Genomic DNA, 23,857 nt, shown 5'->3' on the forward strand with positions numbered 1-23,857 from the left:
TCACACCCCAATCAATTAGATTATTTTAAGTATTTCCTTATAACTTAAGATTGCCTAGTTGGCATCCATCTCAAAGCTAGAGTGTGCCCCGGACGTCGACATGGAAACATAGAGACGATGATAGTGAGGCTGATGAGGGTAGATGGAGCAATCCTCCACATCGCCTTCCGCCATTGTAACTGCCAGGTTTAGAGTGTATTTTGATTCTTTGAACCCAAAAATTATCTTTTTATAATTCCAAGATTGACCTCTTTAGAATTTCATAATTGCCAAATAACAACCCCAAGAATTTCAAGATTAACCTTCCAAGATCAAATAAGTGAATTAAAAAGCCAAATATAAGGTAATTTAGGTAAAATTATGGGTGATTTATTATTTTAGTTTTGTGTGGAGATTTCAAATAATTAATAGTAATTCTTCATTTAATTTTTTTAGGATATTATATTCTTAAATAAGGTTGTGTTTGATTTTCAAAAAATTTACAAGAAAATGTAAGAGAAAGAAAATAGAAAGAAAAAAAAAAAAGAGTTAAAGTGGGCAAATTTAATAATTCAATCTCAATTTATTTATTTTCTTCGTCAATATAAAAATGAAATAATTTAAAAATATATAAAATTTTAATTAATTTTAATTATATTTAATTTTTTTTTGGAATTTTTTGTAAGACAATCAAATATATATAAAAAAAAAAATCATTTTCTTTAACATTTTTCAGAACCTTAGGTAATGTTTTTTTTTACTTAATTCTAAATAGAAACTTAATACTTAATAGTGTTAAATATTAAGTTGTTTGTTTTTGTAGTATTTTATTTCTATTAAGTATTAAAAATTAAAAAAAAAATCAATATGTTATTTTTTCTATTTAGAATAAATTACATATTTTGATTTTTTTCATTCAGTAAAAAGTTTATAATAAGTCATGAAAAAATAGAAAAACAAACAACCTAAACTTCGAAAACAAATCTAAAAAACCAAAATAACAAACACCCTCTTAGTGTTGTATGATAAATAATGAATTAGTAAAAGCAAAAAATAAGTAGTATTATCTTAGGCTAAATTTAATTTGACCATTTATTAATTTATTTTTACAAATTTAACTTGATATTTTTCAAGAATTTAAGCATTAATATGATAATATTGCTTAATGAAATGGTTAAATTTTAATTTTGTATATTTTAATTAAAAATATAAAATAATAAATCACCCATAATTTACCTAAATTACCTTATATTTGGCTTTTTAATTCACTTATTTGATTTTGAAAGGTTAATTTTGAAATTCTTGGGGTGATTATTTGGCAATTATGAAATTCTAAAGAGGTCAATCTTGAAATTACATACTTACTATAAAATGATAATTTTTTGGGTTCGAAAAATCAAAATACTCTCCTCACAATGGAGGAAAGCGATGTCGAGGATTGCTCCATCTTCCCTCCGAGCAACCACGAAGGTCTTCCCATCCAATCCCAAAACCAGCAAGATCCACCTTCATCATCCTCACTGTCATCGTCTCTACCTTCCCATCTCAACGTCCGCGGCACAACTCTTGGCTTTGGCCTCACCAGGTGGTTCGCTTTTGGGTTGCGCCACTTACATTCCAAACTTCTTGCCATAGCTTCCTCGTTTCGACATTATGCCAACACAAGACCGACACTTGGGTCGTTTGGACCTGCCACCGGCGTCATCACGGCGCTGGTGTTAGCATTTTTCTTCATTACGCTCCGCCGGCGCCGGCGCAGTCGGCCGCATTCGTGGGAGGGGACTCTAGATCATTTGATGCTTCTTATCAAAGAGAGAGATGAGGTTTGATTCGAATTTCTTCTTCTTGGGGTTCCCGATAAGTGCAAATTTTCCCTTTTCCCCTTTGCCTTTTATGTGTTTGCGAAAATGTCATTTAGAGGAGACACATACTGTGCTAATTTATATTTATCTAACTGACTACTAGGTATTAACTTCCCCTATCTTATCTCAAAGTAGTGAAATCGTCATCAAGATTTCTCCCGTATGTATCAAGATTATCCCATCTTGAAAGAAAAAAGGAAAGATCAAACCCATATTTGGAATGGATTCTATTGGGTATCTTATGTTTGTGGAAACTCATTTCATCATCGATTCTTGTTTAATTCTTGGTATAATGCATAATTTCTGTAGCAAATTTAAGTCTTTGCTCATGGATTATGTCTAACATCATCTTGATACACCACTTGAAGATAAGTAATAGATGGTGAACCAAATGTGAGCTTGGTAGATGGGAACAATTTCAGAATTGTAATTTGATTTTTATTTTGTATATTTTCATATGATGATATTACTACTTGATTTTCTCTACCTGTTCTGGGTTCAGCTGAAAGTGTATGATTGTTACTTATTAAAGTATGTGGTCCTTGTACTGAAGCATGGGTTGGTTATTTGCAGAAAATTATTCAACTCTTGTATCAAATCATCCAAATGAATGAGGCGCTACTGACCCATCACAGAGTTGGTGCAGTTGAAACCCAAAAGCAATTAACTTGACAAGGTGGGGGAACCTCTTGGCAAGAATCCCTTCTGATCTTATTCTGTTAATACCATATTTCAATGTACCTTCAAATGTACTCTGTTTTATAGAAGGTTGGTTCCATCTGCATATATATCCTCTGCATTAGAATGAGTGCATTGTGCGTTAGACAGGAGGGTGCCTGTTCTTTTGTGTGAATTATGCTTGAAGTTTGATGAAATCTGAAAAGGGTTCTTGAGATGCCTATGATTCATACAACTATTTGCTTTTGTGAAGGGAATTTCCTGTCATTTCTGATTTTCATTACATCTGAGTCAAATATTTTGTGCTTCAACATTGATATATATTATTTAAGCAATGCCAATTTGCTCTATTTCTTGGTATATTTGTTGTGATGATTTTGAATACAATTTCCTTTCAGGAGGTAGGTGAAACACATTGTACAAAACTGATGAGATTTCAAGTGTGCTTTTGGGATGTTGGTTCTTCAAGAATTGGTTGGAGGTATCAATTTCATTCCTCCTTCACAATCTTATAATATCAAATATAATCAGCTTATCCACCAGAGCCCTACACGTTTGTTCTGCTTCTTGTGTTTCATGGAAAGACATGGATCATATCGGCCAATAAAGCCATTTTTAAGCACATATAGACATTCTTTCAGTATTCTTTTCTTCTTAGCTTATCATGTTTCAGAACCAACCATAGCCTTAAATTATCTAATATCCAGGTTAAATTTCCACAATTATTTATACTGAAAATTTAAAAACTGTTCTAAAAAATAGTTACCAAATAGTTCCATTAATTCCCAAACAGGACCTTTGCCTTTATGAACTAGAATTTTCAGTTTGGTTCTATCATCTATAATCGATCCCTGCCATGCAGGATGCTATTTTATTTTGAATGCTAAGATGAACTCTTTTCAATCTGTTAACTACCCCATTGATTGACCAATAATCTTACACACTGAAATGAAAAACATAAATATAATTTGAATGGGGTATGAAAAATGATCCATAATCTAATGTTGGGTTAAACATGATATGATCGTAGCTTAGGACTGCCTTAAATTTAGTGGAGGGGAACACAAATAGGGGCGGATATCCATTGGATGTCAGTGAAACAATCCTCTGGAGTCGGAAACCTAGTGAAGCATACATGCTCAGACACATTTCATAGTTCGGACATGGGATTTTATATTCAATCCCAGAGATTGAGCTATGGATCTTCTTCCCAATTTTTCTTTACGATGCAACAATTTTCTTGTCCATATCTCATCCAGAACAGAAAAAACCAGACCTGAAGTAGTCTCTCATTAGTTAACTAAAAATATATAGGATATATTTGAAAGTGTTTTTAATAAAAATGTTTTTGTACATAAGATAATGCTTTCTTTTAAAGACACTTAAAAGAATTAACTTTTTTTAGATGCAAATTAGAAAAAAAAAAAAAAAAAACTTTGATGGTGTTTTGGGTGTTGTATTGTATTATAAGAATGGTTTTTTTTTTTTTTTTTAAAAAAAATTATCTATTAAGTGATTGTCTAAAAATCATTTGAAATAAATTTTGATATTTTTTTAGAATAGATTAAACACTTAATTTTATAAATAAATAAAAAAGTTTTCAAGCATTAGAAAACATTTTCAACCCTTTTGAAAATCATTTCATTTTATTTATTTTTTAATTTTTGGGTAGTTTTTTCTTATCAGGGAAAGTGAAAAGCAAAGACACAAAAACATCAAATGTAGTGCAGCCCTTGTAACCGGGACTTTTCACAATAGTACAGTAATTTTAAAAAATTATTCTTAAATTATTATAGTAGAAGAAGTTATTACAAATATATGGTAGTTTTTGCCACCTAGGAGAGATGGTGAATGGATAATTTTTTTTTTTAACCAAAGTGGTCTTTTCAAAAGACGGTTTCTTGAAGAGATGAGTTTCCATGAAAAAAAATAATATATTTTTTTTTTCAAAAAATCCCAAATTATAAAAAAAAAAAAAAAAAAAAAAATCTTCAAGGGAACTCGTCTCTTCCCATGAAAAAAAAATTAATATTTTTTTAAAAAAATCCCAAATTAAAAAAAAAAAAAATTCTCAAGGAAATCGTATCTTCGTCTCTTGAAGAGACGATTTCCCTTTACATTTTTTTAAAAATATATATATTTTTTTTCATGGGAATTCGTCTCTTCAAGAGACTTCAAAAGACGATTTCCTTTGAGGATTTTTTTTTTTTTTTTTTTTAATTTGGGATTTTTTTTAAAGAAAATATTAATTTTTTTTAATGGGAAATCGTCTTTTCAAAAGATGATTTCCCTTGAGGATTTTTTTTTAAAAAAAAATTAAATTTTTTTAATGAAGAGACGATTTCCCTTTTGAATTTTTTTTTAAAATGGAAATAAAATCGTATTTTGAAAAGATGATTTTGGTTAAAAAAAAATTTATCCGTTCATCTTGTGGCAAAAACTACCATATATTTATAATAACTTCTTCTATTACAATAATTTAAGAATAATTTTTTTAAATTACCGTACTATTGTGAAAAGTCCCTTGTAACAGCAAAGCACAACAGAGGCGTTTTCCCAACTTCTCTACCATGCCAACTAGATGACAGCGGCAGCACCCAACAAACTCTAGAGAGAATGGACACCTAACCATGCGTCTTAATCCACCCAATAATGCAACCATAATTGACAGCCACTCTCCCATCTTGCTTCCACTTCTGGATATGGGCTTGGAATGATTTAATTTTATGCTATAGTTGGTTTTCGGTACAACGTGGAAAAAAAAAAAAAACACAAAGGTTTCCTTTCTCTTGTTTAGAATAAATATAATTTAAATTAATTTAAAGTTTATGTATTTTTAAATTATTTAATTTTTTAATAGAAAAGAAAAAAATAAAATGAAATAAGTTTTAGGAATCATGAAAAAGTAATTTATTAACTTTAAATGCCGATTTCAAATTTTTTTTTTAATTTTTTGTACAAAAGAAAAAAAATAATTAAAATTATATATTTTCAAATTATTTACACTTTACATGAAAAACAAGCTTTAAAAGAAACTTCTCTTTTCCTTTCATTTTTCTTTCTATCTTTTTCCTTCTTTATGAGACATTTTGCCTCACAATTTTCAACAACTGCCATTGTTTGTGCATGTGACTGTTTGAGTACACAATCATTTCCCGTTAACGCTTTAAGTCAAAAAAAAGGGAAAAAGGTGGTATGGGCAATGCAAATAAGAAACTATGGCAGAGCCGGTGGTATGGGCAATGCAAATAAGAAACTATGGCAGAGCCGGTGGTACGGACAATCATCCTGTTGTGTAATGATAAATTGCAACCCGGGGAAGGTGAAAGAAACCCATTGTCATTAAAACGATATGGGCTTAAATTAGCTCCGCAGGAATTACCATTTAAACTTTAAACAAAGGTTGGCTAGTGGGTGTGCTCGACAGCAGGTTAAGTTCATTTCAAACATTTTTCACCATAATCCATGCATTCTTTCTACCTATCTAATATTTCAGTTCTTGAATTGCAACTTTCATGTTAATGATCTACGAGGCAATTTGTGTGGCACTAGAGATAAAAGAATTCCCATAGGTTCTTAAATAAAAAAAAGAATTCTAATTATCACAGTGACCGAAAGCAGAATTGGGTGGCGGGGTGGGTGTGGTATGAAGACTTCGTATTACAGGAATGACAACCCCATGATTTACTCAATTTAAACATAGCAGGAAGACAGTCTAAGCTGATAAAGGAATTGTGCTACAACTAGTAGCTATACCAGAGACCTGAGTCAAATCCCACCAGGGTCAAGGTTGGGGTTTTGTGAATATGGGGGGTGGTCCTCTGTGGAAAGGAAAGTTATCTTCTCCGACTTCTCAGCAGCAGTACCAAGTCGACAGATTATACTTAAAAGTTAAAACTGTTATCAAATTGAAATATCCGTTTAATTGAGAATGACATTTTCTACATTTTAGCACATTGAAGATGGTTCATTCACAAACTCAGCAGTCCACTGCTCCTGTGCACTGGATGCTGCTAAATATCAAACCATGCATTGTCAGTCCCTGGCCTACAAGGGTCTAACTACTGAAATGATTCAAAAGTTAGGTGGAATATACGCAATCATTGTACAATTTAAAATGCCATACAGAATTTTTAGAGGTAAAAAGAATCACTTTGATGCTCATGTAATACAGGATCGGATCAGGGAACACTTACAAGTAGAAGGGACTATCAACAGGGGGCAATGGGTATAAGATAATCAATCTGTACCCGATGGAATCATAGAAATATGGTCATTTCAGTCACATGGGAATCTATCTGTATATCATGAAATCATGGAGAAAATAATGCAGAATAGTGTTGTCAAAAGCAAGCACCCTTGGTGGAAAGCAAGAGAGAGCTCAGAGAGACGGCTTAAGCATCAAATTTAAAGGATTCATTGGTGATATAATGTTTGGCAGTGTTCGATTACATGACAAATACATGTGGGACTAGTGATAAGTTGACAAGCCTAAGAAGAAGGTTTAAAAATTGTAGGTCCAATACAAGAACTTCTCATGGAATGGGTAGAGAAAGTTCCATTCAAAACTAAAATTGAGATAAAAATAAGTATGCTCAGCCTGTCTAGTAAACATTATCAAATCATTCTTTGAAATAGAAAAAAGTTACAATACAGAAAAGTAATGTTTCATTGTTATCAAAAGCTATAGCCATGGGAAAAGGACACCATAGAAAAGGCAAAAACAATAGTGTGTTGATAAATACTACTACTACTTCTCAGATAGTTCAAACATAGCAGAAATAAAATTGTAAGTTAATAAAAGAATTCTATTCCTCCTCTCTTTAAAAGGAGTCACATGGCAACAGAACAACAGAACCAACTTAAACTCTGAACTGTTATCGAATGGAAATCTGCATTTTAACTGAGAAATTACATTACCTACTGAAAATGGTTTTTCATAGGCTGTGTCCCCCATGCTCTGGACGCCGTATATCAAACTGATCTACGAACTCCAATGGAGTAGCTGTCTCGTTCCTGATCCTCTTGATCTTAGGGCTCAACAAGCCCCTATGCCTAAACCCATACAGCTTAAGCACCTGATTGTCTGCAAAATTAAAGGCCCTCTCCATGCTGCGCAGACACCTCTCAACAGGGTAATCCCCATAGCTTCCACAAGGCTTGCAACCCACAAAATGGGTCACAAATGGCCACCTCTCATCACCTAATCCTGGATGGTACTTTTCAATCATCTCTTCGTAGCGATCTACCAATCCAGCCCAATACCCGTGTAAATAATAAGAGTTCTCAAGAAACACCTTATCCATCCACTCATCCTTCTTTGAAATCAACAAGTATATCAATGCAGACTGATCATCTGCCTCAAATGCCGGCCTCCCCTTCAAATTCGCTGTCAAAATCTTCCCTGCCTCATCTCTTATCGGACCCTTTGGTCCCATTGGCGCCCAGGCATCAAGCAAATCCAATGACCACTGACAGTTCCGAAACAAAAAACTACCCGTATTCAAAGCAATCCAAGATTTCTGATTAAACATCAAATCAGGGTACCCATGTACAACCAAATTATAATTATCATACTTGGACAGAGGTATCTCAAAAACCATATCTGTAAACAACGCATCACTGTCCATCCACCAAATCCACTCCACTTCGGGATGTGATAACATTAACCGCCGAATCAACGGCAATTTTGCCCAATAACCAGCTAGTTCCTTATCAAGATGAGCCATATTGTACACTATCTCAATTCCATGAATCCTGCAATAATCAATCTTGTTCTTGATTGATTTCAGCAAATAGTGATCCCCAATTGGGTTATCACACGGATTCGGTGGAGAACCAGTTACGAGCAAGATTCGAGCTTTACCATTCACAAAATTTGGGAATTCAGGGTTCCGATCAAGCCATACCTTCCGTTCCTCGTTCCAATTCGTAATTTTGGGGCCGAGAGTGTAGGTGACGTTGGGATTGATCTCAGACTCCGCAGGGTCATTGGGATCGGAGGGATCGCCGTCGGATCGGATCTCAGCCAAAATGCGATTTGTCTCTTCGATTAGGTTTTGATTCTCGACTTCACCTCCAGAGCCGCCGAGGTTGCCCACGCCTATGGTGCCGCGGAGGACGAGAATGGTGACGAATCCGCAGAGAATTGTGATCTTGATGTTGTTGAAGGTCTTGTGAATCTGGCGGCCACGTGGTAAGCCGGAAAGCCGGCCGCCGGCCGGTCTGCCGTTGGTGGTGGGGATTCCAGCTCCAGTTCTCTTCTGAGTTGTAAAATTATCTAGACCCATGTTAATTTTCGCTGCCAAAACTTGATGGCACTAGATTACCGGAGAAAGAGGGAGAAAATGCGGAACCCTAGAGGGTGGTGACGCGGCCATGGTCCATTAGAGAGTGGGTGAAGGCACCGACTGTGAGGAGCTTTATTTAACGTGTTATGTAGAGGGCATGGACCCCTCCGCTGTCTCCGGACTCCTTCGCGGCTGAAGCTGAACCGCGTCGTTTTGATGCGCTGTAAGCTGTAAAAATGGTGGCGCCGTGGCGGAGGATAGGGCATTTTATTTTGTCTTCTTTTTGATCTTCATATCATGCGTTATGACTTACGAGGAGACGATAGTTACTCGAGGGGCGGTGAGCGTGGAAGACACGAACGAATGATAGGTTGGATTGGCATGTGGGAGGGTAGGGGCACACGTGTTAGTGTATGAATTGGAGGCCCACAGACCAAACACCCATGTGCGATGTGGTTGAAGACATGAAGTCGAATTAATCCATAACATAATTTAATCTAATAAATGGGATGGTCACTTCAAATCAATGGTGAATTGTGAACGTGACCAGGCTGGGGTTGTGCTTAACACGTCTTACATCTTGAGTGAGACTGTTGTTAGACTTTACTTAATAACTATGATTTCGAACTTAAATTTTTAAATTGTAGTTGTTAATTATGATTTTGTTTTTTTGTTTTTTAAATTCAAAATTATATATACCATTTTTGACTTTATTATGCAATAAAAGAAAGACAAATTTTGTTTTTAAATGGAAGAAAGGGCTTGCAAACTTTGAAAACCATCTTTCCATACTTTCCTAGCATATTCCTTACTTTTAAAAATAATTTGAGGAGACATTTCATGTTGAGGAGAATCAGGAGATTCTTCTTTTACAGGAAGCATATACCTCTCCACCATCGCCCAAAGCTGGAGTGACCATAGCTCGTCTTACCTTTCTCCCCCTTTTAGGTTGCCAAAAAGATATTTTAGGATATGCATATGCATTTACGCTTTAGTTACCTCTAACCTTAATTCCCCTTCTCTTTTGGGTGTTCACCTAATAAGGATTAATGAGAACTGACCTTTTTTTTTTTTTTGTTTTTTTTTAATCAAAGGAAGCTTTTAGGAGATAATTTTCCTGGCTAATTGCTATTGCCTTCGTCCCGAATGCCCACTTGCTCAACCTTCCTCTCAGTGATTGATGTGGGTGAGGAGAAACGAAATGGATGAGACTTGCTTTCAAGGCGCCCAAGTCATCCAAACTGCCGACACTCTCACAAGTTGGAAGGTGCTGCAGGACCCATGATGCCTCCGGTAGGGATGCGGAATGTAGTGGATTGTGCGTGTTGATGATGTGCCGTGAGGAAGAGTTTCCCACTTTGGTTTCTTTCCGTCTCTTCTTCTCTCTGACCAAATTTATCAAACAGGTGGTGCCCATGAGAAGTGGGTGATATTCCTATATTCCTATTTGCCCACGTCATAATGGTTGCGTCCGTAATTAACCAAACTGAGCAGGGGCATTACTGGACTTTCACGCTCTGTGGTAAAAGCTAAAAACACGTTGGTATCCAACTCAGCGGGTCCAGGCGCCCCAATTCTAGAGTTTCTTTTACCCAGATCGTTCGATTCACAACCTTCCCAACACGACATTTCTCCGGAGGACCTCCGGCGGTTTCCACCCTTGTTCCGATCATATTCCGGTACGCTTGTGCGCTTTTTTCTTTTTCTTTTTTTTTTCTTTTAATTTGGATGGATCGGCAAATCACGAACCACGAATATATGATCAAATGATTTGTAGGAAGTTGCATCCATTTTGATCGGGTATCAATTCAATTTTCAAGTTTTTACTTTTTATTTGAGCATAATTAGGTTAATTTTTTGTTCCTTCGTTGATTAATCAAGGTTGGTGAGAGATTCAGATCCAATATGAGCCAGGTATTCGAAGGATACGAGCGTCAGTATTGCGAGCTTTCCGCGAATTTATCGCGGAAATGTACTGCTGCCAGTCTTCTTAATGGGGGTAAGATAAGAGTGAGAGAGGAATTTGTATTGGTTTGGTACTTTTTGTTGGCAATTTGAATTTTTATGCGGATTGGTTTATTATTTTGTAGTTTTCTCATCATCCTATGTCGATAATGATAAATGATTAATATGTAGGTTTGAATTTGCAGTTGTTAAACATATTTAGGTTTATAATCTCTTAGATTTTCATTACTGGCTGTGGACTTGTATGGAGATTGGGAAATAATAAAGATAAAAGTTTTCGGCTGCCAATCAATTAATAGGCAAGTTTGGGTCTGGATAGCCATTACCTCGTGGACAATTTTTTTTTTTCCAGAGATTAGAAAACTGTATGCAGTTCATGCGGAACTGTGTTTGGTGGGATGGTCACTTGGTGATGGCTTCTTCTTCCTCTTCCTTATCATTATTTATTTATTTATTATATTAAACAAAGATTACTCAGGACCCATTTTAAGGCTGGTACAAGCGCCTTCTCAACTTCTCAAGAGTTCAGCTTCACTTTTTACTAAAGAACCAGTCTCCTTGTTAGCATATCACAGAACTTATTTAAAAGTGATCGCCACCTTAAAGCAATTCTATTACCTCTCTCATAGTGTAAATTAACCTCCATGAACCTGGAGTATTCTTCCAAGCCCCATTTTTTTGGACTCCCTTTTCAGTAAAATATTCACTTCTGTAGATCTAGCTTCTGTAATTCCCTTGCGAAGGGCAGCCTCACTCTAATAGCATTCCTACAACTGTTAGGGGTAGAGAATCTTCCAAATGGTTTCTACAAATATCTCAATTTCCAGATTGTCCTGAATTTTCAGAAGAACCATGATCATAACTACCATAGGAGAGAAGAGTGCCACTTGGAGATGGAGTACAAGAGCATTCCACAAGTACCACATATCTTTGAGTCCTTAAAAATAACCACCTAAAAAGAACTCCCTTGAATTATTTTGTCAAATAAGACCATAGAACATGAGGAAGGTAATTTCTGGTGCTTTGCAGAGGAAATAAAGGAAAATTATTCTAGTCTTGTGTTTGTATGTTTTGAAATGGTCTTTTGCATAGGATTTTCTATCCAAAACAGCTTCTAGTAGATTAACTTTTGTCTTTCCCTATTTTGAGATGGCATCAAGTCCAAACTTTGGTTTTGTGCATATTTAAACTATTTTTGCAGTGGGAAAATTATGTTTAGAGTAGTCAGAGCTCTATATGATCCAAAAAAAAGGTCCACACTTTTCCTTTAGATGGTTGAGGGTTTTCCCCCTTTTTCTTTTTCCATGAATAATATTCTATGCTTTAGTTAACAATTATTTGGCAGCCTGAATTTAGAAACTTTGGCTGCATATTAGTTGCTATGCATCCTATGTGAGTTTTTCTGATGAGCTTGCTCTTTCTGAACCCTTGGAGAATTCAAAATTACAAAACCAATTCTTGATCTAGTGGAGACATTTTTTTTTTCCTTATAACACATATGTGTGGCTAATATACTGCCACAGTATATTGGTGCATGGACATGGTTTCTTTTAGATTCTGTTTAAAACTTAGTAACTGATGCCTTGACTAAATAATGAATAGAGGTTGATGGTGGTTTTCTGGTCTTGGTAATAGATTTTTATGAATTTATTCAGTAGTTGATATGAAAGCTGGGCATGATTTTGTATTTTGGAGTTAACCAATGATTAAGGTTTGCATAGATGTACTTATGATATATACCTATCAAAAAAAATAGATGTATTTATGAATTATGATATATACAACTGTTATATCTTCTTTGTTCATTATGGTTTTATGACTGATAATGGTTTCGTATATTCATGATTCACAGAGCAGAAGAAGCAGAAGGTTTCTGAAATAAAAGCTGGATTGGATGATGCTGATGCTTTGGTATTGTAGAAAATATTTTCCACAGCTAAAATATTTCTTTCTTACTATATCATTGGATCTGTATAGTGATCTTTTCCTGAATTTCACCAGATCCGGAAAATGGATCTTGAGGCAAGGAGTTTGCAGCCAAGTGTAAAGGCTATGCTTCTTGCTAAGTTAAGAGAATATAAAACTGATCTAAACAATGTGAAAAATGAGGTTAAAAGAATCACATCAGCTAATACCAATCAGGCTGCCCGAGATAATTTGCTGGAGTCAGGAATGGCAGATACAATGACAGTATGTATTCTTGATCAGTTTCTCTTTCACTCATTTCTTATCATCTTTATGAAGCCTTTATTTTATATATGGATTAATATATTTTTTTATAGGCAAATATATGTATATATATATAATGATAAATAATAAACTGCTGTAACTACTTTATTTTTTGTTTGCCTTGGGTGCTTTGGTGTGCCTTTTCGCGCTTGTTGCTAATATATATATATATATATATATAGGCAAAAATATATATTAGCAACAAGCATGAAAAGGCACACCAAAGCACCGAGGGCAAACAAAAAATAAAGGTAGTTACAACAGTTTATTATTCATCATTATATTCATTCCCATTATCTTTTCTTGAACTCCAAATTTAGATTCATACGGTTACTACTATTTTTATATAGATTCAAGCATTTTTTATTCTCTGAAGTTTGACAAGTATTTATTATGATGTATTATCCAGTAATCACCTTGAAACTCTGTTTTTCCTTGAATGGTTTTAACTTCTTAATTATCAAAGTAATGTCAATGTTTAAACTCTTTGCCTAAATAACCTGATTCAGGAGTTATTTCCTCACATTGTGTTTTGGTGTAAATATTTCTTAAATTCCCATTAAATCTTTATGACTCCCAGGCTTTTGTGGTTTAAACCGCAAATGGAGCTAGCCTGTCATGTACCTATGCATATCTTGATGGCTCTTTTGGTATAGTTAGTTTTTTCCTGACAAGAACCTGGAAGTGGTATCATCATAGGTGTTTATTCTTGATAATATTTGTTCATAAAAAAGGAAGGGCTCAAAAAAGAGCCCATATATTCACCCTTGGTATATGAAAATAAGAGTTGCCAGCTTGAACAGTTACAGATTGAACTTAGAGAACAAAGCTGGATAAGAGTAGCAAAGGGTTTCTATGGTTCATCATAATTTTTGGGTATTTTATAACAGTTGTTTATCATTATATAACCTAATAATCCAGTAAATCACGACAAAACACTGTTTTTGCATGAATCTTTTTATCTTCTCAAAATGATCGAAATAAGCCAGGGTTTAAACATTTTTCCCTATTATAAGTGGTTTGGTTGAAGACTTATTTTGTTTTATTTGTTTATTTATTTATTATTATTATTATTATTTTTAATTTCAGGAGTAATTTCTGTGTGTTGTGTTTTGCTGTAATTTTTTCTTAAATTTCCATTAAATCTCTATGGCTCCCAGGCTTTTGTGGTTTAAATTAACAATGGAGTTAACCTGCCATGTACCTTTGCATGTCTTATTGCTATTCTGTTTTATGTACTTGTTTTTTCATAACAAGATCCTGGAAGTAATTATAATATATAGGTTTTTTGTTTTTGATAATATTTGTTGATAAAGAAGGAAGAGTCTCACGAAGCAGCTATATACACCCTTGGTATATAATAGTAGTAGCTGTCTGCTTGAACAGGTGCAGATAAAAAATTACAGGACCCAAAACTGGAACCTATAAAAAAAGGCCCAAAACTGGATAAGAGTGACAAAGGGCATCTGTGGTTGATTATAAGTGTCAGGGAGTCTATTGCAGATGCTAGAAAGCAAAGAGATCAAAGTTAATTTGTTTCATAAACTTTTTTTCCCTCTTTATTTGGTAAGACAGGCTGATACGGATTTTGGCATCTTTGGCCAGGTATTTTAGTGAGTAGGAACTGTATATGATATATATTTAACCTAAAGTAGGTGTGATGGGGGAAAGCCTTTTAAAGTTTATTCAAGGAAGAAAGGGAAGACCTAAGTAAACTTTAAGTAGGATTAATATTAATTAGAATTGAATTGGGATTGGTATTTTTTGGAGTCTAATTAGAATTAGTTAGTTGAGTTATAATATAATTAAAATTTGAATCATGATAGGTTATTAGAGTCCTAGTAGACTTTGGATGTTATAATTATAATTAGAATCATAATAGGTTATTAGAGTCCTAGTAGACTTTGGATTTATTAGAAAAGCCTATAAATAGGCTAATCAATGTAAATCAAAGGAATGAATTGAGGAATAATATTATATTTTCTTTCATTGCAAGGTTGCAACCCTCAATGATGAGACTCCATTGATTTTCTCCTAAGTGAAACTCCTAGAAGGCCTTAGTGAGACTCTAAGGTTTTTCCATCTTTTCTTCATTGTTTCTTCTTTCTCTTTATTTCTTATCTTATAATTTTCTCTACCATAAAATTTATTCTTTGTTCCTCTCCTTACACCCTAAAAAATAAAACCCTAGTCCACCTACCTTTGAGTGTAGGCAACCATCCTAGGGTTGTCCTACATCAATTTTGATGTCAGAGCCACAGTTCTTGGCTTGAAGGCATATGCAATTAAGGAGTGGAGCAACTTATGCAAGCATGAGTTCCAAAAAAACTTCTAGCAATCAAGATGTTGCTACAATACGCTTGGAGGAAATTTCAGCCACACAACAATCCCATCAAGATGCTATAATACAACTAAATAGCAAACTTGATAAGATCATGAAGTTATTAGAAAAGAGTAAAGAAAAACGACCAATTGAAAAAGAGATTGCAAGTTTCCTATCAAAAAAAAAAGAGATTGCAAGTCATCAATTTAGACAATCGCCAAGTCGATCACGCAAAGAACAAGACAATTTTATGATGGGGACTCAAAGAAGGGCCAGACTTTTTGAGCTAGATGATGATGTGACTAAAAAGGTACGTCTTGAAGTTGCTGAATTTTATGGAAAACTAAATCCAACAGCTTTTCTTGATTGAATTATGTCAATGGAAGATTACTTTGATTGGTGTGCAATGCTCGAAAATAGAAAAGTTCGTTTTGTGAAGGCAAAGTTGAAAGGAGCAACACGTTTATGGTGGCCTAACATTGAGAATCAAGTTCATAGAACTGGCCAACCACCTATTGACACATGGGACGAGATGAAGGATCACTTTCTCCCAACTGATTATGAACAACTTATGTGTACAAAATTGTTTTCCCTTAAACAAGGTACCAAGTCTGTTGAAGAATATACAGAAGAACTCCATGAATTGAGCATTCGAAATCAAGTGCAGGAAAAGTGATGCTCAACTTGCAGCCCGCTACAAAACTGGACTTCGAATGGAGATTCAACTTGAGATGATAGTTGCACATGCTTATACCGTAGATGATGTTTATCAACTAGCCCTCAAAATAGAAGGCCTCAAATTTTAGGTTTCCAGGCGTCCAAGTTCACAAATTGGGAGCACTTTCTCCAACAGGACAACAAGTAAACCTTTAAGCACATCAAACTTCAGAACTTCTAATCATGTGAATGGTGGGGGCAACACTCAATAAACTTCAAATGTGGCTCATAAGTATGGTAATAAGGGTAAAACTTCAATGAGTATTGGAGATAGAAAAGTAGACGTGGCTCCTTTATGCTTTGTGTGGTGGGCATGGTCATTATGCCGTTGTATGCCCAACCAAAGGCTTACACTCTTGTGTTGAAGAACCAGTATCTGAATTGGAGAGTTACCCAAAGGAAGAAGAGACCTACAATGAAGATGAAGTTAGTGAAGAATGTGACTACTATGATGGTATGACGGAAGGGTATAGTTTTGTAGTACGACCTTTATTGGCTGTCCCAAAGGTAAAAGGAGAAGAAGATTGGCGACGTACTAGCATCTTCCAAACACATATTTCTTGCCAAGGGAGATTATGCACCATGATCATTGATGGAGGTAGCAGTTTGAACATAGCTTCGCAAGAACTTGTTGAGAAGCTAAACCTTAAAACAGAGAGACATCCACATCCGTTCGGAGTAGCATGGGTTAATGACACCTCCATCCCGATAAGCTTTTGTTGCTTAGTAACATTCCTTTTTGGTAAGGATTTTGAAGAGTCTGTATGGTGTGAGGTCTTACCCATAAAAGTGAGACATATTTTACTTGGAAGACCTTGGCTTTTTGATAGAAGAGTTCAATATGACGGCTATGAAAATACATATGCTCTCATACACAACGGATGTAAGAAGATCCTTCGTCCAATGAAAGAAGTCCCTCCAATTAAGAAGTCAGAGGAAGAGGCACAACCAAAAAAGGTACTTACTATGTGTCAATTTGAAAATGAGAGCAAGGAAACTAAAGTTATTTTTGCTTTAATGGCTCGGAAAGTGGAAGAATTTAAAGAAAAAGATAAGGAATATCTAGCAAACGTACGTAAAATCCTTGATGACTTTTCTGATTTGTGGCCTACAGAGTTACCTAATCAACTCTTTCCTCAGCGTGACGTACAACATGCCATTGATTTGATTCCCGGTGCATCATTACCAAATTTACCAACCTACAGAATGAATCCAACAAAGCATGTTGAATTGAAAAGGCAAGTTGATGAATTACTTACTAAAGGCTTTATTCGTGAAAGCCTAAGTTCTTGTGGAGTTCCTGCCCTACTAACACCAAAGAAGGATGGATCATGACAGATGTGTGTGGATAGTCGTGCAATCAACAAAATCACAATCAAGTATCGATTTCCAATTCTAAGACTTGATGACATGTTAGATATGATGGTTGGATCAGTAATCTTCTCAAAGATTGATCTAAGAAGTGGATATCATCAAATACGTATTAGACCAGGGGATGAATGGAAGACATCTTTCAAAACTAAGGATGGATTGTATGAGTGGTTAGTCATGCCGTTTGGACTAACCAATGCTCTAAGTACCTTCATGTGGGTTATGATGTAGGTATTGAAACCTTTTATTGGACGGTTTGTTGTTGTCTATTTTGATGATATACTTATCTATAGTCGATCTTGTGAACATCATGAGGAACACTTGAAGCAAGTAATGTGCACTCTTAGGGCTGAAATTTTACATTAATTTGAAAAAATGTACTTTCATGAGCCCTAGTGTTGTATTTCTTGGCTTTGTTGTGTCTTCTAAGGGTGTTGAAACAGATCCAGAGAAGATCAAAGATATTTTTGATTGGCCAGTACCAACAAATATCCATGAGGTGCGAAACTTCCATGGAATGGCTACATTCTATCGACGATTTATTCGAAATTTCAGCTCTATTATTGCCCCAATTACTGAATGCATGAAACTTGGTTTATTTATTTGGACCAAGGAGGCCAACAAGGCATTTGAAGAAATCAAATTCAAGATGGTGAACCCTCCTATCCTATGTCTACCAGACTTTGAGAAAGTATTTGAGGTGGCTTGTGATGCTTCCCATGTGGGAATTGGAGCAATTCTTAGCCAAGAGGGACATCCTGTGGCATTTTTTTAGTGAGAAGCTCAATGGGGCAAAGAAAAAATACTCCACATATGGTCTTGAATTCTATGTGATGGTGCAAGCAATTAGGCATTGACAACATTATCGCAGTTATAAGGAATTTGTTTTGTATTCGGATCATGAAGCCTTGCGATATCTTAATTCTCAAAAGAAGCTTAACTCTCAACATGCAAAATGGAATAGTTTTCTTCAGCTGTTTACCTTTAATTTAAAGCATTTGTGCAGGAATTGAAAATAAAGTAGCCGATGCCCTTAGTAGGAAGGCCCTTCTCTTAGTAAACATGTCAACCACTACAATTGGATTTGAAGAATTAAAGCATTGCTATGACAATGATGCTGATTTTGGAGATGTTTATTCCTCTCTTTTGAGTGGTTCAAAAGTAACACGTATTGATTTCCAGATTTTAGAAGGGTACTTGTTTTATAAAAATCATTTATGCTTACCAAGGACTTCCCTACGTGATCATGTCATATGGGAACTTCATGGAGGTGGAATGGGTGGACATTTTGGACGAGATAAGACCATTGCTTTGGTGGAAGATCGCTTCTTTTGGCCTAGTTTAAAGAAGGATGTTTGGAAGGTTATCAAACAATGTCGAGTATGTCAAGTAGGAAAAGGTTCAAAGCAAAATACAAGGTTATATACACCGTTACCAATTCCATCCAAGCCTTGGGAAGACTTGAGCATGGATTTTATACTTGGATTACCAATGACACAATAGGGTTTTAATTCTATATTTGTTGTGGTTGACAGATTTTCCAAAATGGCACATTTTATCCCATGTAAGAAGGCTTCGGATGCTTCTTATGTTGCTGCCTTGTTCTTTAAAGAAGTAGTTCGATTGCATGGATTACCGCAATCCATTGTTTCTGATCGCGATGTCAAGTTTATGAGCTATTTTTGGAAAACCTTGTGGGCCAAGCTAGGTACTCAATTAAAGTTTTCAAGTTCTTTTCATCCTCAAACTGATGGACAAACAAAAGTTGTCAATCGTAGCCTTGGTAATCTTTTGAGATGCATTGTGAGAGATCAGTTGAGAAATTGGGACAATGTCTTACCACAAGCCGAATTTGCTTTCAATAGCTCCACTAATCATACTACTGGGTACTCACCTTTTGAAGTGGTATATGGGTTGAAACCTAAGCAACCTGTTGATCTTATACCATTGCCTACTTCTGTCCGCACTAGCCAAGATGGTGATGCATTTGCACGTCATATACGAGATACACATGAAAAGGTATGAGAAAAAATCAAAATCAACAATGAGAACTATAAAGAGGCAGCAGATGCACATCGAAGATATATTCAGTTTCAAGAAGGTGATCTAGTGATGGTTCGTCTATGACCAAAAAGATTTCATCCGAGCACATATCAAAAGCTTCAAGCTAAGAAAATGGGTCCATTTCGGGTACTAAAGCGGTTGGGTGAGAATGCTTATTTGTTAGAGCTCCCTTCAGACTTGCATTTTAGTCCAATATTTAATGTGGAAGATTTGTTTATCTACCATGGCCATTACAACAATGTAAGTGAAGAGTTGGATCATCAATTACCACCTACTCTTAGCCCACATCCTGAGATCGAGTATGTTCTTGATGATCAACTTGTGTCTATTCGACAAGGTGGATACCAAATTTTTTTGGTGAAATGGCGAGGCAAACCACACACTGAGAATACATGGATTACGACAACGGATTTTCAGAAGTTTACCCCGATCTTTATGAATTGTATCAAGCATCTAACTCGTCGGGGCCGAGTTCTTTCAAGCCGGGGGGAATTGATGGGGGAAAGCCTTTTAAAGTTTATTCAAGGAAGAAAAAGAAGACCTAAGTAAACTTTAAGTAAGATTAGTATTAATTAGAATTGAATTGGGATTGGTATTTATTAGAGTCTAATTAGGATTAGCTAGTTGAGTTATAATATAATTAGAATTTGAGTCATGATAGGTTATTAGAGTCCTAATAGACTTTGGATGTTATAATTAGAATTAGAATCATAATAGGTTATTAGAGTCCTAGTAGACTTTGGATTTCTTAGATAAGCCTATAAATAGGCTAATCAATGTAAATCAAAGGAATGAATTGATGAATCTATTTTATGTCTCTCTTTGTGATCCCAAGAAGAGTGAGACTTAGATTGGAGAAAATTCAAAGGGAGTTTTTGTGGGGAGACTTGGAGGAGAGAAGGAAGATCCACTTGGTAAGTTGGGCAGTTATTTGCAAAGATAAGAGGCATGGAGGGTTGGGGCTAAGGAATTTGAAGGACTTCAATCATGCTTTGCTTGGAAAATGGCTTTGGAGATTTCCTTTAGAAAGGGAGAGTTTTTGGAGGAAAGTCATTGTAGGTAAATTTGGAGAGGAGGAAGGGGGTTGGACCACTAGAGAGGTGAGGGAGCCTTATGGGATGAGCCTTTGGAAAGACATTAGAAAGGGGTGGGAGGAGTTCTATCTTAGAACTAGTATTCGTATTGGAAATGGGAGACGCACTAAATTTTGGTGGGACTTTTGGGTAGGAGATTCTAAGCTGAAGGATCTCTTCCCTTTGCTATACAGAATTGCAACCCACAATTCTGTTGTAGTGGCTGATCTTTGGGGGAGACAAGGAGGTGGTGGAGGGGGTTGGGAGGTGCAATTTAGAAGATCCTTTCAAGATTGGGAATTTGAGGAGGTGAATCGTTTGCTGAATCACATTTCTGCAATAAAGGTTCAAGAAGGGGAGGATTCTTTAGTTTGGAAGATAGAGAGGAAAGGAAAATTTAGTGTTAAAATCTTATTATAGGTCTTTAAAAGCGGAGAACAACCTCTTATTTCCAGCAAAGGAGGTTTGGGGTTCGTATGCCCCTTTGAGAACCCCTTTTTTTGCTTGGGAAGCAGTTTGGGGTAAAATTTCTACAGTTGATATGGTAATGAGGAGGGGTTGGTCTACGGTTAATAGATGTAATCTCTGTAAAGAGAACGAGGAATCGGCGGACCGCATTCTAATTCATTGTGGTAAGACAAGGGAGCTTTGGACTTTGTTGCTTTCTTCCTTTGGGGTGATGTGGGTGTTCCCAGAATCGGTGAGAAATGTGCTTCTTGAATGGAAAATTAAGGGCCTAGGGAAGAAAAGGAGTGCAGTTTGGAGAATGACACCTATTTGTCTGTTTTGGTGTATTTAGGGAGAGCGAAATGGAAGATTGTTCAAAGGGGAAGAGATGTTAGATATGAGTTTGAGGAACCTCTTTCTTCGGTCTCTTCTTGAGTGGTCTCAACAACTTATGGACTTGGACTATCTCTCTTTTTTGAACTTGTTGGGTAACTGGGGTGTTGGTTAACTTTGTCCTTTCTAGGTTTTTTCTCTTCTTTGTTGTCTAGGGTTTGACTTTCTTTGTATACTGCCTGTGTGCATAGGGAACGCCCTCTGTTTTGGCGTTTTTTTATTTAATTTTGTCTCTTTGTCTATAAAAAAAAAAAAGAATAATATTAAATTTTCTTTCATTGCAAGGTTGCAACCCTCAATGGTGAGACTCCATTGATTTTCTTCTAGATGAGACTTCTAGAAGGCCTTAGTGAGACTCTAAGGTTTTTCTATCTTTTCTTCATTGTTTCTTCTTTCTCTCTATTTCTTATCTTATAATTTTCTCTACCATAAAATTTATTCTTTGTTCCTCTTCTTACACCCTAAAAAATAAAACCCTAGTCCACCACCCTTGAGTGTAGGCAACCATCCTAGGGTTGTCCTACATCAAGGTGCCTGAAGTAGATTGGTGTGCCTCATACTATTCTGACATAAGTGAACATCAAGTCAAGGAATTAATACACCTTGCCCTTTTAAGGGTGTGCTGGATAATGGGCCTCACTCGAGTTACAAGCCTGATGTCCATAATGTGTTATTCCTCTCATATACCTTAATTACATTTACTTTCATTAATAGCAATGGTGATGGCCCACAATCCAGGCAGGATAACAATGTATTTAATCTTATCCTCGTTACTAATAATCTTTTTGCTGATATTAAGTCATGTGTCTTGCTTGAGATGTGTTTTAGGACTAGACCTTCTTTCTTGCATAATAATACTTAAAAGTTTTTGTGTTTCAACATTGTTTACTTTTCCATGTTGCTAGCTTTTTCTATCTCATTTGCAAATTGGAGGAAACAGCACATGATTTATTTTTAAATGATCTACAGCTTCCATTTAGAACAGCCCTGCAAAGAAATCTTGCTGATGCTCATTCTTGTTTTTATTGGACAGGTTTCTGCTGATCAGAAAACAAGGTTATTGATGTCGACAGGTAGATTGAATCAGTCTGGTGACCGAATTAAGGAGAGTAGAAGAACAATGCTTGAAACAGAAGAACTTGGTGTTTCAATCCTTCAAGATTTGCATCAACAACGCCAGTCTCTCCTACATGCCCATAACACAGTATGTCCTCTACCTGTGCTTCTGTTCCAGTATATGGTTCATTTCTAGTCTCTTAGATTCATTGCTTTTTTTCCTTTTGGCTAGTTTTCATTTCTAGTTTTGTTTTCTTATAGTGGATTAGAGGTTTTTATCTTCTGTCCATAGTTTTGTTTCCATCACCTCCCTCTCCAGTCAAATGGTCTTTTCCAACAGGGGAGGTACTAATTAGATTTAAGCTTTGTTTGGTTTCCAGGAAGTTTGAGGGAATGAAAATGGAGCGGAAAAAGAGAAGAAACAAAAAAGTAAGGAAAAACTGTAAATTTTTTCTCCTCGTTGGTGGTTCATGGAGAAATTGAGGGAAAGAAGATTAAAAGCCCGTTTGGCAGTGATTTTAGAAAATACTTTTAACCTTTTTAATAGTTAAAATTTTTTATCATTCAAGTGTTAAAAAGACTAGAAACGTTTTCTAAAATCACTACCAAACACACTTTAAATTTATAAGGAATGCATTTTCTCTTAAACTTTCCCCACCATTTCTTGAGGAAAATGGGGAAAAAGTACTTTTAGCATTTACCCCTCCTTTTCTCCTAAGCATTTTTTAACACAAATCATTTTCTGTCTGTCCTTTTTTTTTTTTTTTTCTTTGTCTCTTTAGTACTTTCCTAGAACCAAACATAGCCTTAGCTTTGCGGTGGAGACCTAGGTATGGCTTATTTATCAGCCACTAGAAGTTTAGCTCTAGTCAAATTTTTATCAGATTGTTGGGCTGACAATTCATTGATAACCATCCTTTGTTGTACAGCTCCACGGAGTGGATGACAATATTAGCAAAAGCAAGAAGATCCTGACGGCTATGTCAAGAAGGATGAGCAGGAACAAATGGATCATCGGCTCCGTAATTGCTGCCCTAGTCCTTGCAATCATTTTGATCCTTTATTTCAAGCTGGCTCATTAGCCCATAAATTCGAATTGTTCAGCCTTCGACATTATCTTGGATTGGTGTGCGTAATTGAATGCACTCTGATTTCTATATAAATTTATGTGTGCGGCATTGGGTGTCTGCCTTACATCTTATGTTTTCAAGCTCTCAGTTCTTTGCCTTAGTTATCCTGTCCTTGTCTAAACATAAGGAACTGGGCATTGAAAAATCAAGAAGCTTGTTCTCGTTTTGCTTTCCATCTGTTCCTCGGCCTTTTGGGTCATGTTTTGGAGATTGTGTTGGACTTGGTCTTTGGTGTTGTTTCGGTTGTTATCTTTGTATAGTGTTTTTGGAGCTTTGTTGC

At 35.7% G+C, this 23,857-nt stretch overlaps 2 protein-coding genes and 1 long non-coding RNA gene across 3 annotated transcripts; 2 read left to right on the forward strand and 1 right to left on the reverse strand.

Moving 5' to 3' along the window:
* The first annotated feature begins 1,389 nt into the window (after nucleotides 1–1,389).
* On the forward strand, nucleotides 1,390–3,176 carry LOC117904919. The gene is made up of 3 exons (XR_004649634.1): nucleotides 1,390–1,802; nucleotides 2,415–2,517; nucleotides 2,918–3,176. It is a non-coding gene; the product is annotated as an uncharacterized LOC117904919 (long non-coding RNA).
* A 3,948-nt stretch (nucleotides 3,177–7,124) lies between these two features.
* Nucleotides 7,125–9,037, reverse strand: LOC117904298 (probable xyloglucan 6-xylosyltransferase 5). The gene has a single exon (XM_034816835.1). It carries the CDS (start codon nucleotides 8,807–8,809, stop codon nucleotides 7,457–7,459), a length of 1,353 nt encoding a protein of 450 aa, XP_034672726.1. The 5' UTR covers nucleotides 8,810–9,037; the 3' UTR covers nucleotides 7,125–7,456.
* Nucleotides 9,038–9,899: 862 nt separating this feature from the next.
* LOC117904299 (vesicle transport v-SNARE 13-like) lies at nucleotides 9,900–23,847 on the forward strand. Its single transcript, XM_034816836.1, has 6 exons — nucleotides 9,900–10,488; nucleotides 10,691–10,808; nucleotides 12,627–12,685; nucleotides 12,776–12,964; nucleotides 22,425–22,595; nucleotides 23,377–23,847. Exons 2-6 carry the CDS (start codon nucleotides 10,715–10,717, stop codon nucleotides 23,527–23,529), a joined length of 666 nt encoding a protein of 221 aa, XP_034672727.1. The 5' UTR covers nucleotides 9,900–10,488; nucleotides 10,691–10,714; the 3' UTR covers nucleotides 23,530–23,847.
* The last annotated feature ends 10 nt before the right edge of the window (nucleotides 23,848–23,857 follow it).

The sequence above is a fragment of the Vitis riparia genome, chromosome 17 (genome assembly GCF_004353265.1).
Source record: "Vitis riparia cultivar Riparia Gloire de Montpellier isolate 1030 chromosome 17, EGFV_Vit.rip_1.0, whole genome shotgun sequence".
Lineage (NCBI taxonomy): Eukaryota > Viridiplantae > Streptophyta > Magnoliopsida > Vitales > Vitaceae > Vitis > Vitis riparia.